The sequence below is a fragment of the Melopsittacus undulatus genome, chromosome Z, assembly GCF_012275295.1.
Source record: "Melopsittacus undulatus isolate bMelUnd1 chromosome Z, bMelUnd1.mat.Z, whole genome shotgun sequence".
In the NCBI taxonomy this organism is placed as follows: Eukaryota; Metazoa; Chordata; class Aves; order Psittaciformes; family Psittaculidae; genus Melopsittacus; species Melopsittacus undulatus.
The window spans coordinates 84868169-84882028 of record NC_047557.1 but is presented as its reverse complement, the minus strand read 5'-3'; the positions used below and the strand labels follow the sequence as shown (position 1 = coordinate 84882028).

At 42.7% G+C, this 13860-nt stretch overlaps 1 protein-coding gene across 1 annotated transcript in view; it reads left to right on the top strand.

Annotated features, from left to right (window-relative positions):
- Window positions 1-3903: 3903 nt before the first annotated feature.
- Window positions 3904-13860, top strand: part of SLC6A2 (solute carrier family 6 member 2) — a 66257-nt gene continuing 56300 nt past the window's right edge. The window contains 2 exon segments of the mRNA XM_031051828.2: window positions 3904-4020; window positions 4022-4355. Of these exon segments, the coding sequence (XP_030907688.2) occupies window positions 3904-4020; window positions 4022-4355 (451 nt within the window).

Here is a 13860-nt window from a genome sequence, read left to right as displayed (position 1 = left end):
CTGGGTAGCAGATCCCAGATGAAATAAGCCTGGGACTCATGTGTTTGTGACAATCCTAAGCAACTTGGTAAGAAAGATACAAATGCTACTATTGTAAGAAACAGGGAGAGATGTTGTCTTCCCCTAGAACTTTGCATTCTTGCATAAATGGAATACCAAAACATTGTAGAGTGCTTTTGTAATATTTATTTTCAGTCTGAAGACAGTTTCTAGCATGACAGACACTGGCAGTGGAAATACAGGGCTGGACCAACCCAAATGGGCCCTCTCAGTGAAAGACACGCATTTCTTTGCCTGTATGGAAGAGATACTATGACAATAGCCTGCTAACAATAAATACAAAGCTTTTAAATGCTAAGCAAACACTCCATTTGGAAGGGCAATATGATTTTAGAGGTACTATGTTACAAGTGTCCAACCCACTTGTAACAGTGCAAGAAGCTGGACCTGACATACACGCTGTCATTAAAGGTGTCTGACACAGTCTACAGCATAGCATCCTTTACCTGCTAACCTAGAAGGATGGGTACCCCTGCCACTGCAATGTTCCCATCACTGTGAAATCATTTTAACATTGATTCAGGCAGAAGGCTGTTGTCTATTTTGTTCCCAGTTCCTGCAGCAATTGGCTGCTCCCTGAGTTTCTCTTATCACAGAATAAACAAAACTAACTACATTCAGCTTATGCACCTCATTTGAAAAATGTTTAGTCTTCCAGTACCTATAAGCCCCAAGGCCAGAATGAGCTCAGTTTCTGATGAACCTGGTGAGAAATTAAATATTTCTTGCCCCCTTTTTACTCTTTCCATTTTATTTTGGATTGTAATAAGAAAATGATTGTCCTCGGTCTTCAAGCCCAAGTCACAGCTCTCTCAAGCAATATACCCCTGCTCATAAAACAGTATCCTAAACCCCATGTCTTTAGTTCCTGCTGTATTGACTGCTTTGGTAGCAAATTTATTATGATTCTTTTGTCCTTTGATTTAAATAGTGGTGGGTATTTTTCTTGGTGAAATTTACCTCAATTTATTAATAAAGCAATCATATCTCCTCTCACTTTTGTTTGGCTCAACTGCCAAATTCTTTCAAAAAGTGTATCAGACATAACATGAAGCAAGACTCTTTGAGATGCACCAGCCATAAAGTGAGTTCCAACATATATTCCAAGTGTTTGATACAGGCCTCCTCAAAAGCTGATTCATAGGAAGAAGTGTAGCCAGCTCTTGGAGTTCTGTACCATCAGTGGCAGAGAGCTGTCCTGCCAAAAGGGGAGAATTCAAACCCTGCTGACAGCAAGCACAGTGAGCCTTTGCACCAGCAGCAAATGGAGATCTGGAAGGACATGCTAAATAGTGGTTCACTAGGGTGGGGTATTTTCATCTTAGACACTAACGTATGGGAACAACAATCCCAGCTTACTGTAACAGTACACAGTACATTTTTCTATACATTGCAAAGAGGATGACAGATAGAAATTTGAATAATTGATGACTAACCTAACAACACCTGACTGTTTTCTGAAGTCTTATCTATATTAAATTATGGTGAATTAAATACTTTCTAAAGTAAATTTCCCAGCCAACAGTGGAATATCACAAGTGCCCTGCTAACTTACCTGGCTCCATTGAGGTTTCTGAATACAATATTCCCTTCTCTGACTTCAACTCTACCAGCTGTCAGACTCCATTAGGCATAATGAGATCCAGACAGATTCAAGATTAAGCAACTTTTTTATAAAATCCAATTGAGGACTTTCTTACCTTGAGGGTGCAGCAGATATTACATTAACCAGATTGTGCACACTTCCCATGCAAGTACTAAAGGTATATATATATATGCAGAATGACTTAATTCTCTTGGGAAATAAGTGGGGGCTTTCTGGATTCCTCCCACCATAGACATCATGATCAAGCTCAGCTAATCAAGACATTGTGAGGAAAAGGGTGCTCCTTAACAAGGCCTTATTTTTCCAGAAGCAATATGGGAGTACTGTTGTCTAGCATAGGAAGTCTGTGCAGATCATTAAGACAGTAATAGTCACGTGGAGAGAGGGGAACCAGGTTTAAAAAGCTCCTTAGTGGCTACAGCCTCAGCTCCCAGAGAGACTGCAGCACCCGAGTGGTGGAATCAAGGAGGAGGAATCCCCCTTCTGTCATCTTTCCCCTCCCATAGGTACCAGGGAATGGGACAGAGACACCCCCAGTGCTACCTGGTGAGTCTGTTTGCAAGATGGCTTTGGGGCTCTGCAGCGGGAAGCAGAAGCTCTCCTCATGCCCAGAGAAGAGCTTGTCTTTGACTTGCTGTGGGAGAATGGGTGTGATGTTCACTGCAATGCAGGGGAATGGGGCAGATGTGAGGTCACTGCACATATCATGGGTCTGTATTTGATGCATGTGGTGGCACTGACTGAGGGATGTTATGAGGAAAAGTCAGCAGTGTATCTGCACACAGATGTAAAAATGTGGCTTTTACAGCAAGTGTCTGTAGGGTACTATGTAATGACTGTGCACAGGGGAAGTACTTGCAGCATGTGTGGCATGAAGTGTCAAAAAAGGAGAGAAAATGGTCTTATGGGGTGTATGCAGAGAAGATGAGGGTGCAAAATCAGAGAGTAATCAATAGAGAACATATGAGCTGCATGTTCTAAGCATCCAGTTGCTCTGAAACAGTACAGCCACTGCTCAAATGCTGCACCCAGATGAGAGCTTTAGGATCCAAGTCACAGCCTCGGTCTTGAACCAAGAGCTTTTTGTGAAGGCAGAAAATCTGCAAAGTGTCAATAGATGTCTTACTAGCATTTTTGTTGTCTCTGGCCTAAATAGAGGAAGGGGAAGATGCCAGTATGTGAGCTTTAACTCTGGGTTGAGGCTCTTTTTCACGTTTACACTTATAACACTGTGTTATCAGTCCTAGGAAGTACTGGCAAAGAGAATAAGAGCAGTAAGTTGCACCATCACCAAGTATCCTCTGCAGTCCAACCTATTCTTATTGATGACAGGCAGAAGGGAAGCTACTTCACACTGGGGAAGGGGAGCCCATTTCTGCCTTATGTGCTCAAATTTTGTCCCCATAAGAGAGACTGAACCTAGAATTACTGCTTACAGCTGTAATAGGAACAGCCCCTGAAAGCTATTTTTTGCAGCTGTATTTAGCCAACTTTTGGCACTAATCCCTGTTGCTCTGCCAGCTCATTTTTTTGCTCATTTTTTTGCTCATTTTACATGTAAAAGACTCAGGTCCTATTTGGAATAGCAGCAAATAGTTAACGTCCTGCAAATACCTCAACCTGACAACTGAATCCTACCAGGCCCACACTTGCCAGGAAAGAAAAAGCTGGGCACCCATCCTCCCTGGCATAGGAACATCAGCAGCTTCCAGCTCTGCCAGTCAACTTGCACCCCGCCAGGTCCTGATGTCAAAAGCCAAATTCTGTTTAACTAAGGCCACTCTAGCAGACAGGGAGAAGTTGCCTCTGTACGATTTAACCAAGGCCACTCTAACAGACAGGGGGAAGCTGCCTCCGTACGGCAGCTCTGCCGGGAAAGGTGGGAAATGAGCAATCCCGTTTAGCTCTACCTGTTGCCCGCTACAGGCATCTCCCGATTACTCGAGCGGGGCCCTTGCGGCAGAATGAGCTCTAGTGGACCCGCAGCTGGCGGAGGGTCAGCGCAGAGGTGCCGCAGCTCACGGTGCAGGTCGGGAGGCTGCCGCTGGTGTCGGGTGCGGAGCCCGGTGCGGTGCCCAGGTGCGCCCGCTGTTCTGGGCAGGCTGTGGGCAGTGGCGCTGCTCCCGCTCCCGGCTGCTCGCCGGCGCAGGCAGGAAGGGCGCGGGCAGCCCCGCTGCTCCCCGGGGGCTCCCCTGTTGGCGCGGGCGCAGCGGTCCCCCCTCTCCCGCCTCATTTGCATGGCTCTTATTACGGCCGTGCCTCTCTCCTGCTGCTCTGACACCGGCGGGCTGGAGCGGCGGAGTCGCCTCCAGCGGGAAGTGCACTTCCGTTATCTGCGCTCCCGCACCCCGGCTCGCCCGCTCCCCCTCCTCAGCTCGCTCTCTCTGGATGTTTAAGGCAAGGATGAACAAACAGATCCAGCCCGACCGCAAAGTGTCGGTGGTGGCCCCCTTGCCGGAGCGCGCGGGGCCGCCGCCGCCGCGAAAGGACGTGGAGCTGATCCTGGTGAAGGAGCACAACGGAGTGCAGTACACCAGCAGCAACCTCCTGCCCGCCGCCCCGCGACACGGACCCCCTGACAGGGAGACCTGGGGAAAGAAGATCGACTTCCTTCTCTCCGTCATCGGCTTCGCCGTGGACCTGGCGAACGTTTGGCGCTTTCCGTACCTCTGCTACAAAAATGGAGGGGGTAAGAGTACCGCTTGCGAGGTCTTTTTCCACCCCACACCCCCCACCGGCCCCACAGCCCAAAGCCGCTCCCCCGCACGGGCGGCATCCCCTTCCCTCCTCCCGGAGTTTCAGGGGCAAAGCTGAGCGGCGAGGCTCGCTGGGTAGCGGGTCACTGCGCTCTGCCGCTACCCACTGCTCTCTCTGCCGCCCGGCCCGGGCACCCCGCACCCTGCCCGGTCCCACTCGGAGTGTAACTTCGTTGTGAGCACAGGCGGATTTGCTTTCTGCGGGCACTTCAGCCTGCTGAACGCTTTTTTCGTTCGGAAAATAAAATAGGATAGGGAGAAAAAAAAACAATAACAAAAACCAACCCAAAAACCAAAACCCCAACAAAACCAGAAACACTTGAACAGAAAAGTTAGCGCCGAGCCACTGAAAGGTTTTTGAGGAATAGTTTTAACGTGAGATCAGGATTTCTGTCCCCCCTTCTGAAGTCTGGGGGTTCTACCCCCCTCCAGAGAAGGTAGGAGACTCGTTACAAACCAAACCTCACCTCCTGCACAGTTTGGCGATGACAGCAACAACAAAATTACACTCACTAACTACAGTTAGCTGAGATTGTCTGGCACATCTGCAAGACCTAACTTCCAGCATCCCCTGCCATCCCCCTTGAACGAGGCTGTGTAGTGATGAACCCATGCCGTGACGGAGTAACAGCCCCTGAAAGCCGGGCAGACACTGGTGTGCTTCCAGATCCCAGGGAAGAGGAGCAGCGGCTGCCCAGCAGATGCGGGACTGTGTGTGAATGGTGAACCATACTGCAGGTAGTTGCAAGACAAAAAGTATGTTCTGTAGGATAGTTATGTATATCTTGATAACGTGGTTGCCTGGTGATAAAAGGCTAATGGTTCACACTTGTAGCATAAAATCCTTGCTTCCTGTGCAACGAGGAATGTAGGTTGGGAAAATCCCTACCAATTAACATGGAATTACATCTGCCCTTGAAACTTAACAGGACACCGAAAAGGGCTGGTACCAAAACACATGGTCGATTTTTGTACCTCCAAAATTTCTGAATTAAGTCAAAAGATCTCCGTACTTACCACCCAGACAGAAAGTAATTAGTTGTCAAAAACAACCTCCATCCTTATTTCATTATGGCCAAAAATAATTCCTGCCACTTCCAGGGCAGCAGCACAATGCATCACAAACCCAGCGGGCTCCACTGTATCAGGTGCAGGTGTGGCAGCAGCATCATTCATGCCACTAAGTACACAGACACCACTGCCAGGTCTCCAGTTCCTCTGCCAGTCTTCTGGAAAAGAGATGTATTCCCCTACCTCACACTGCACAAGGTGACACCCAGAATGCTTGAATTATTTTCTATCATATTTTGGGTCACATAATTTCCTAACCTACTTCCTTGGTAATTTGCTACCTGCTCAGGCATTGAAGCAACTGAGCAAATCTGCAACTCTTCCATTTTCTTTGGTCTCCACATACGACCTTATGTCAGTTCTGCCAGAGAAACCAGGGTCTTCATTAGTATTTTAACTCAAATACTTCTAAATTGCAATGGGGAGAAAGCTAACTATTTGACAGGTACGAGAGGCGCTCCTCAGTGGAAAGTTTGCCCCAGTTCTTCCATGCCATCAAAGAGAAATCAGACCTTCACAAGCAGAGGTAGGGAGGCCCTATGCTAACAAAGTCTCTAGAAGGACTGACAGCTGCTTACTGGTACCAGATTATAACCACTCATTTACTTTGCTCTTCAATAGAGCGCAAACTGCAGTATGAAGTGTCTCAACCTAAGATGCCATCCTTGACCACATACATAGCATCACAACATCCTTTATTGGTGCTTAAAAGACTTATTTTACCATAAAATGAAAGATGGGATAGTCCCGATGGCCAGAATCCATCAGCAGTGGGCTTTTCCTAAGGAGGTGTTCTCATGGAAGACATTGGCAGCTAGCCTTGATGCAGATGCGTAGTCTGTGACTAGTAGGGGTACAAACTAATTTTTACAGTCTGGTTGTATAATGAAGTTTAATCCAATCTAGATATTGAGATTATTTTTCTTTTTCTGTGCTGTTTGATAGAATATAGTCATCAGCATACCACCTATCAGAATTCAGTCAGGACAGAATTTCCAGAATAGACCCTGTGCTGAGAAGTGGGGAATAGAAATAGAGCCAGGGACTGGTTAACAGCTTTATTCCTTCTTTTTGTAACAATTGTTTCTGCGGTATCTTTCAAAAATCTACACACACAAAAGTTTCACAAATGTTCTTAGATGTTGAGCAGCAGCATCAAGGGCATGAAAGGGGTAGAAAATGGCATTCTCCTTTACATCTGAACAAAGTGACTTGGTGATATATGGACTGTTATGTTCCTGTGACTAGCTGTGATTAATTTAAGATGCCAGTAGAAACACTGAGGGCCTTTCCATGTTTTTAAAAATAGGTGGCTCTCAATAAAGCGTGAGAACTTAGAGGAATTCAGAAAGAAAGTATAAATACACTCTGTATTCCCTTGTTCAAAGTTGAAGTTTTAGAAGAGCGGGGATGCATATACACTATCACTTTCTTATTAGACAAATCCATGAACTTCTTTCTTTGATAAACTCCAGGGAATCTTCTTGATTGAAAACTAAGCATACAGGCTTTTGGGTTTAGATCTCAAGTTCCACAAATACAAAACTCTGATAGTTTACTTGTGTGAATTTTAGGTACATGAGGCATACACCACCCAGTGGTAGTTGCATAGACTTTTTTATGTCAGATAACTTTGAAGACAGCACAAGTAGTGTTAACAGAAGGTCCCATTTGTATTTTAACAAGCTCTCATTAACAAAAAGCTAGAGAGTAAGAAGTATCCAGCAACAATAAAATGCTGAATGATGAGCCAGAAACATCTGTGTTTTGGGAGTAGCCTGGTGAGAGACCCCAATGGGATTTATGCACAAAGATAGATGGCAGAATGTAACCCTTCTGTGAGCAACTGTGATTTTTGGAAACATTCTTCTGCTATTAAAACAATAATTCCCGATCTTTAATAAGATCTAAAAAGCTAAAGCATTTATTTTTTCATATCAGATACCTACTTCCATAGGACTTGCCTGCCTTACAGGGGCACAGACAGATTCAGTGGCTGTATTAGAATATGAAATGGGCCACAGAAAACTTTCAGGACACTTTAGTATGAACAGACTGGATGAGATCTTGCCTTCCCTGACTTCTTGAAAGCAGGATATGCCCACTAAAAGACTCTCTCCCTCTCTAAACTGCTTTACAAGATTATCAATAATCTCTATACAAATGGTAAAATTCTGTGAGCTCTCATTAAGCAGATAAGGCAACACTGTGGCAGCAGGAATTCTGAACATTACCATGTCAGGACAGCTGATCAATAAATACCACAACTTGCATGGATTTGACTGCTAAAAGCTCTGTTTGCAGTGAATCAAATACATTTTACACAACCCTTCTGTAAGAATTTCAAGGAGCAGTGAATGTTACTGGAGAAATCATCAGCTATGGTCACTCCTAATGCCTGTTCTCACAAGGGTCATATCCTCATTATAACTCATTTCTGGCAAGAGCCCATTTCTCTTTTTTAAGAAGAGATTCCCTATCTGTATAACTCTCTGCAAGTGGTCAGCAGCAGTGTGCTCAACACAAGTCTTTATAACACAGCCAAAGTTTTAAGTACTCCCCAGTGCTGTAAGAGGCTATGCTGAATAAAGTGTAAGAAGAGTATTAAAATTAGACTCTCCTCAACTTTGGGAAAGATTTATCCTGATATTTGGATTACGTCTGACATTTTACTGATGCCAAATGAAGTTGAGTAATGCCTAGCATAATTAACTGGTGTGCTCACAGTGGGGGAGGACAATGCTCAGTCTTAGTTAACAAAGCTATTTGTAGCTTTTGTAGAAAATACTTTCAGTATTAATGTTCATTTTTGCTTTGTTTTCCTGCATAGTTATTGGCAAAATTAGTATTTCTCATTGAAAACTGTGGAAAAAGAATTTACCTACATAAAGTATTTTTTGTGAGTCAAAGTATTCGCAAGGTCAGTCATGTTCAGACTACTCATTAGGAAGCATGTAATAGTTGGATTAGTCACTGGAGACTTATTCTATCATAAGAATCAGATTAAGCTTTTCATGAATACACTAATAGCTGCAGATAAATTTTTTAATAGTTCTCTAGCTATCATAATATGCACTTCTAATCTCTGAAGCATTATTTTTTATGTGGTTTTAGACTACAGTATTTCTAGAAGAAATCATTGGCTTCAACGAACAGTTTACCAGCACTCAGTACACCTCAGAAGTATCTTACCATTCATCCTAATGCTTCCTTTCCTATTCCTATTTCCATAAGCTGTAATGCAGGACTGAGGAACTCACATCATACGTACCAAGACAGCATAGAACTGAATCTGAATATCCCCAAACAAGGCCAGCAAAAAGTCAAGAGCCAAGATTTGTCACACACTGAGAATGACACCTGTGAAAGCATCACCTCCCACAGAGCTGCGAGTCAGGCTAAAAGCAAGCTATGATGCTGACCACCAGCAGCTTGCATTTCTGATAGGCTCTATCCCCTAAGTTTTGCCAAATGTCTGCCACCGAATTTAATTTCTATTTTGGGAAAGAATATACTTTGGCATTTTACACTTCAAAGATGAATGACCTTTGCCTGTAATATCAAGGTTTAAATTCCAAAATAGCATTGATGATGATATTAATAAGTTAACTTTGAAGTAATCTCATTGCAAAGCCTACGCCAAGAGTTTGACTCATCAATCAATCAAAGCTTAGATGCAAATCTAGAGATTTAGGTTTCCTAATAAGAAGTTTTTAGTTCCCATTAGAACATCAAACCAGTAACCTCAGACAGGTTAAGCTACCATACTGATCTCCACACTGTGACCATGAGCTTTGGGCTTCTGAGCTTCGTGTGGCATTGGGGACAATTTTCAGTTTTGTGGTGTGACAGTACCTCTTTCCCCAGATCTGAATTCAGTGGCCAGCTCACAGCTGCTCTCTTCCTTTTCTCATGTGACTTATCCCTTTCTCTTTCCTTTCCTTGATCAGCCAGTAATCATCCAGTGTACACAACGCACAGATTTACCCAGACTTACCAACACCGTCACTCACATGCTTGTTGCCAGTTCCTTCTTGTGAAATTCTGTGTTCTCCTTTGCATGCCTTGCTGGCTCTGCAATACAAATCTTCAGAACTGTAATGTCTGCAGGGTTATAAGCTACTGCATCATACACCTACTACCTATGAAGCATTTTGAATAGCTGATAAGGAGTCTTTCTCACTCATATCTTTCAATTCTAAAATTCTAGTTTCCAGCTGTGGGGTAAGATACCATGAAAGAATGTCTCAGTGGTACATACATGGACTCAGCTAAATACCTGCCTGAGTGCAGAAATTATTTGTCCCTGAACAATTCTAGCAACCCTTAGATTGACAATTGTGCAAAGATTGTAGAGATACACAAGCATGGAAAGGTTCTAGAAAATATTCATAATATGTAGCTTGACACTACACCTTAAGAGGACAATGCTGTGTGTAATGTGCTTTAAGTATTAAGCACTCATCTAAGGAGTGCTCCAATCACCAAACTGATTTTCTACCTTTGTCCCTCCAAGTTACCAATAAAAAAGCTGGTGTGAATCAAATGAGCTGTTCTGACAACAGCAGAAATACCTTTCTAAGTGTGTTGAAAGAGCATGTTTTGATTACCACTTAGAAGTGCTTTATTCTAACATAAGAGGCAGAAAAGGCATCAAGTAGTAAACTTAGTTCCATTGTTTGGAAATTTAAAATCTCTGCTTAAGGTCTCCCTGCTCTTCACTCTAGTATGGCATTCTCAATTCCGCCAAGAATCTGAAGAACTGAAATATCTAATGGAATATATTCCCTCCTGGACAAGTAAATTCTGAAGTCACACTAGAAAGTCTCTTACATCCATATTAATACCTACTATAATGGGTACAGGAGGTCCTTGTAGTTTGGCCGGGGGTCTCAGGTTCATTCGAGCTGAAAGAGCAAGGTCTTTAGCTTCACCTCTCTCTAGTCTGTTTTCTCACCAATATTTGAACTCTTTATTAAATTTTCTGGGAGCAATGGAAACCAGAAATGCCATATTAGAGGAGCATAACAGCCAACAGCTTAAGAAACCAAAATATTTCTAAGGAGACTGAGACATGATCTACATGGGTTTGGGGCAGAGTTTCCTTTTCATCTTTTGGTAAAATATCGGAAATCCATCTGTCAGTTCAGTAAATATGTGAATACAACTTCAACAGTCTAAAGATGTTATTTCAAGACAGATATTTTCCACCCCATACTTACACCGACAGGAAGCAGAATGCTAAGACAACTACCTACACGTAAGATCAGAGAGAACATACAGCTTTAGTGAGCGTTTAGATATACTGTGAGGGAAATGATGATTAAAATCAGTCTGCAAATTACTGAACCCCTTGCTGTGAGTTCAAATGGAAACACCATTTAAAGAATTTTGAGCAGTTCTGAGGAGCAACATCAAATAGCTCAAGCTTTCATTTTTTGTTTAATGGGAAGCACATCAGCAACTCCCAACTTCTAAAGCCTTTGTACAGGTTAACCAATTGATTAAAAGTTAAGAATTCTAGTATGGCTCTCTAATATCAGTTTGCACTGTAAACTCCTAGCATTTACATACATTTTAATTATTAGATGATGTACCTAACTGCTGTGAGCACTATTACAAAATAACAAACCATAACCAAAGAAGTTCTATATTTATATATATATTTATATTAAAATATTGTCATTCAGGAGTGTCTCTGTAATATAGTTCTAGGTCTTTCAGTACTACCTTTCTCTTTGTACTTTCCTTCATATAGAATATAAGAAAACATGACAATGGATTTGGGGGAATCTTACAAGTGACTTTTGGCTCCTTCACTTGAAATGTAAAAGTAAGAAATAACAGCAACAGTAATAATAGATATTATTGTTGTTGTTATTATTACAAGTTGAACTAAGTTGTACTCAATACAACTTCAATGCCTCAATCCAGTTTCAGGGAAGAGTGTCAAGATTCCAGGAATATCACATTGATTATAAACCTCCTGTTTCCCTTCCCTGGGGCATTTGGAGACAAGGGATTCATGTTAGTGTCCTGGGTTTAGCAGTAACTGTCATTTTTTTCCTTCCTAGTAGCTGTTGCAGTGCTGTTTTTTTGACTTTTGGCCTGGGAACAGCACTGATAACACTGATGTTTTTAGTTACTGCTCAAATGTTTAGTCTGACCAAGGACTTTCTGAGTCTCATGCTCTGCCAGGGAGGAGGGGAAGCCGGGAGGAAGCAGAGACAGGACACCTGACTCAAACTAGCCAAAGAGGTATTCCATACCACAGCACATCATGCCTGAGATGTAACTGGGAGTTACCTGGAAGGGCACTCACTGCTCAGTCGGGCTCGGTCGGCAGGTAGTATTGTATTCTCTTGCCTTGTTCTTTTCCTTATTGTTATTCTTATTGATGGTAGCAATAGTAGTTTGTGTTATACCTTAGTTACTAAGCTGTTCTTATCTCAACCAGTGGGAATTACATTCTTTTCATTCTCTCCCCTGCCCCTCCGTGAGTGGGGGCGGGGGGGGGGGGGGGGGGGGGGGGGAAAGGTGGGGAGGGTGGAGTAGACTGAGTGGCTAACTTGATGACAGGGTTTAAACCTGTTACTCATGTCTATACAACCTGTAATTCCCTCCTCCAACTACAGCTCCCTAATCTTTGCCTTTCCTTCTCCATGCCTTCAAGTTAAATCTTGAGCCTTTCGGCAAGATTTCATCCTAATTGCATAGATCTTAAGGACTGGTACCAAGTCAGAATAGTTTCAAATGAAGGCTTTACTAACACTCCAAACTTGAGTTTTTGAATATGAATATCAGTCCTCCAGGAAACCAGCACCAAAAATGCCTGGCCCCCAGTAATGCTGGATAATCTCTGTTACGGAAATTCTGTGGAGATAACTGCAGTATAATTCAGCATCTTAACTTCTGTGAATTTGTATTCTGTATATATTCAACATAGTTAATTTTAGCTGTAGATATTTTGAAACCTATAATCCAGAAAGAAGGGGAAAGGGAAAGAGTTAAGCTCCTTGCCTTGTGACATGCTACTCTTCATGAAGACCATAGGAAAGAACCTCTAAACTACTTATGAAAGTTATCCTTTGTTTTATTTTCACTCTTCTTTCTCCTTTCCTCTATTCTCTATTTAAGCAACTTTTGCAATCTCTCTTCTGAAGCATAATAAAGGTGACAGCACAGCACCACACTTTGAGAACAAGGGTCTTGCCATTCAGAAACAGAAACTGTCCACAGGGAGGTCTGGCGACGGAAAGCACAGACTCCTTTGCACTTGTACTCATCCAAAGCACACTACCAACTTTCCAGTGCATGTAATTCCATGGTAACATATTACTAAACAAAACTGGGGCAGGACTGGGCAGGCAGTTGTCTGTTGTCAGTTCATAAATGTTTTTATGAATAGCATTCTCACTGCTGGCAGTAAGGCAAGCTGCCCTTATTATACAGTAAGGCTTTTTATAGAAGATTGTAATTTTTCCAGTGCTCCTACTCTTTAAGGCTTTAAAACCATAACTACTCACTTCCAAAAGTACAAGTGACTGCAGAAGCTGTGCTCTTAATGTAGGTATTAGCTAGTTGCTGTTGTTTGACTATTACTGTTGTTCAAGAATATACATTAATTGAAGTGTCCAAAATAGGATCCAATGCTCCCAGACAGGTGATGTTAGACTACACAAATATAAAGCCTTTCTTGGAGTGTTTTGCTATAGAAGTGCTGTTAGGTTGAGAACAGCTTTAGTGACATTGATGTACAAGAAGGATTGTGAACAGGCATTTGCAGAGTATCCATCTTCACTGAAGGCTGCAGGACTGTGGGAAACTGCTGATTTTCTGTCCCCTCAGCAGCATGCCAAAATACACCCCAGCTGTGTCACTGACTTTACAAGCAAGCTGTTACCATGGGCCTAGTGCATGGACCAAAAGAAAAGCAGCTGAGTATTGTGCACCCTAATTTTGGCTAGGTATTTATAATTTATTTGCACCTTCTGAACTATGTGCATTTAGTAGAACTCTCCACTAATTCAACTTCCATTTCTCTTCCTCTTTTCTACTCCTCTGTAATCAAACATGTCTTGCAATGTCTATCCTGAAGTATGCCAAAGGTGAAAACAACTTAATTGCCCTTAAAAATCCATATCTCGAGACCGAGTATGATACTGATTCCAACCAAATTCCTGTTTAATAAAAAAAAAAAAAAAAGAGGAAGTGGTTGGACTTCTGACACAGCACTCTACAGAGAATAACAGAAAACTTTTTCAGGCCACAAGGTGGAGCAGTAGATCCTTATAGGTCCCAGTAGATCATAACCTGGTAATTAACCTAACAGCAACCTATTGCATTTATGGAGAAAAAGAATTACTG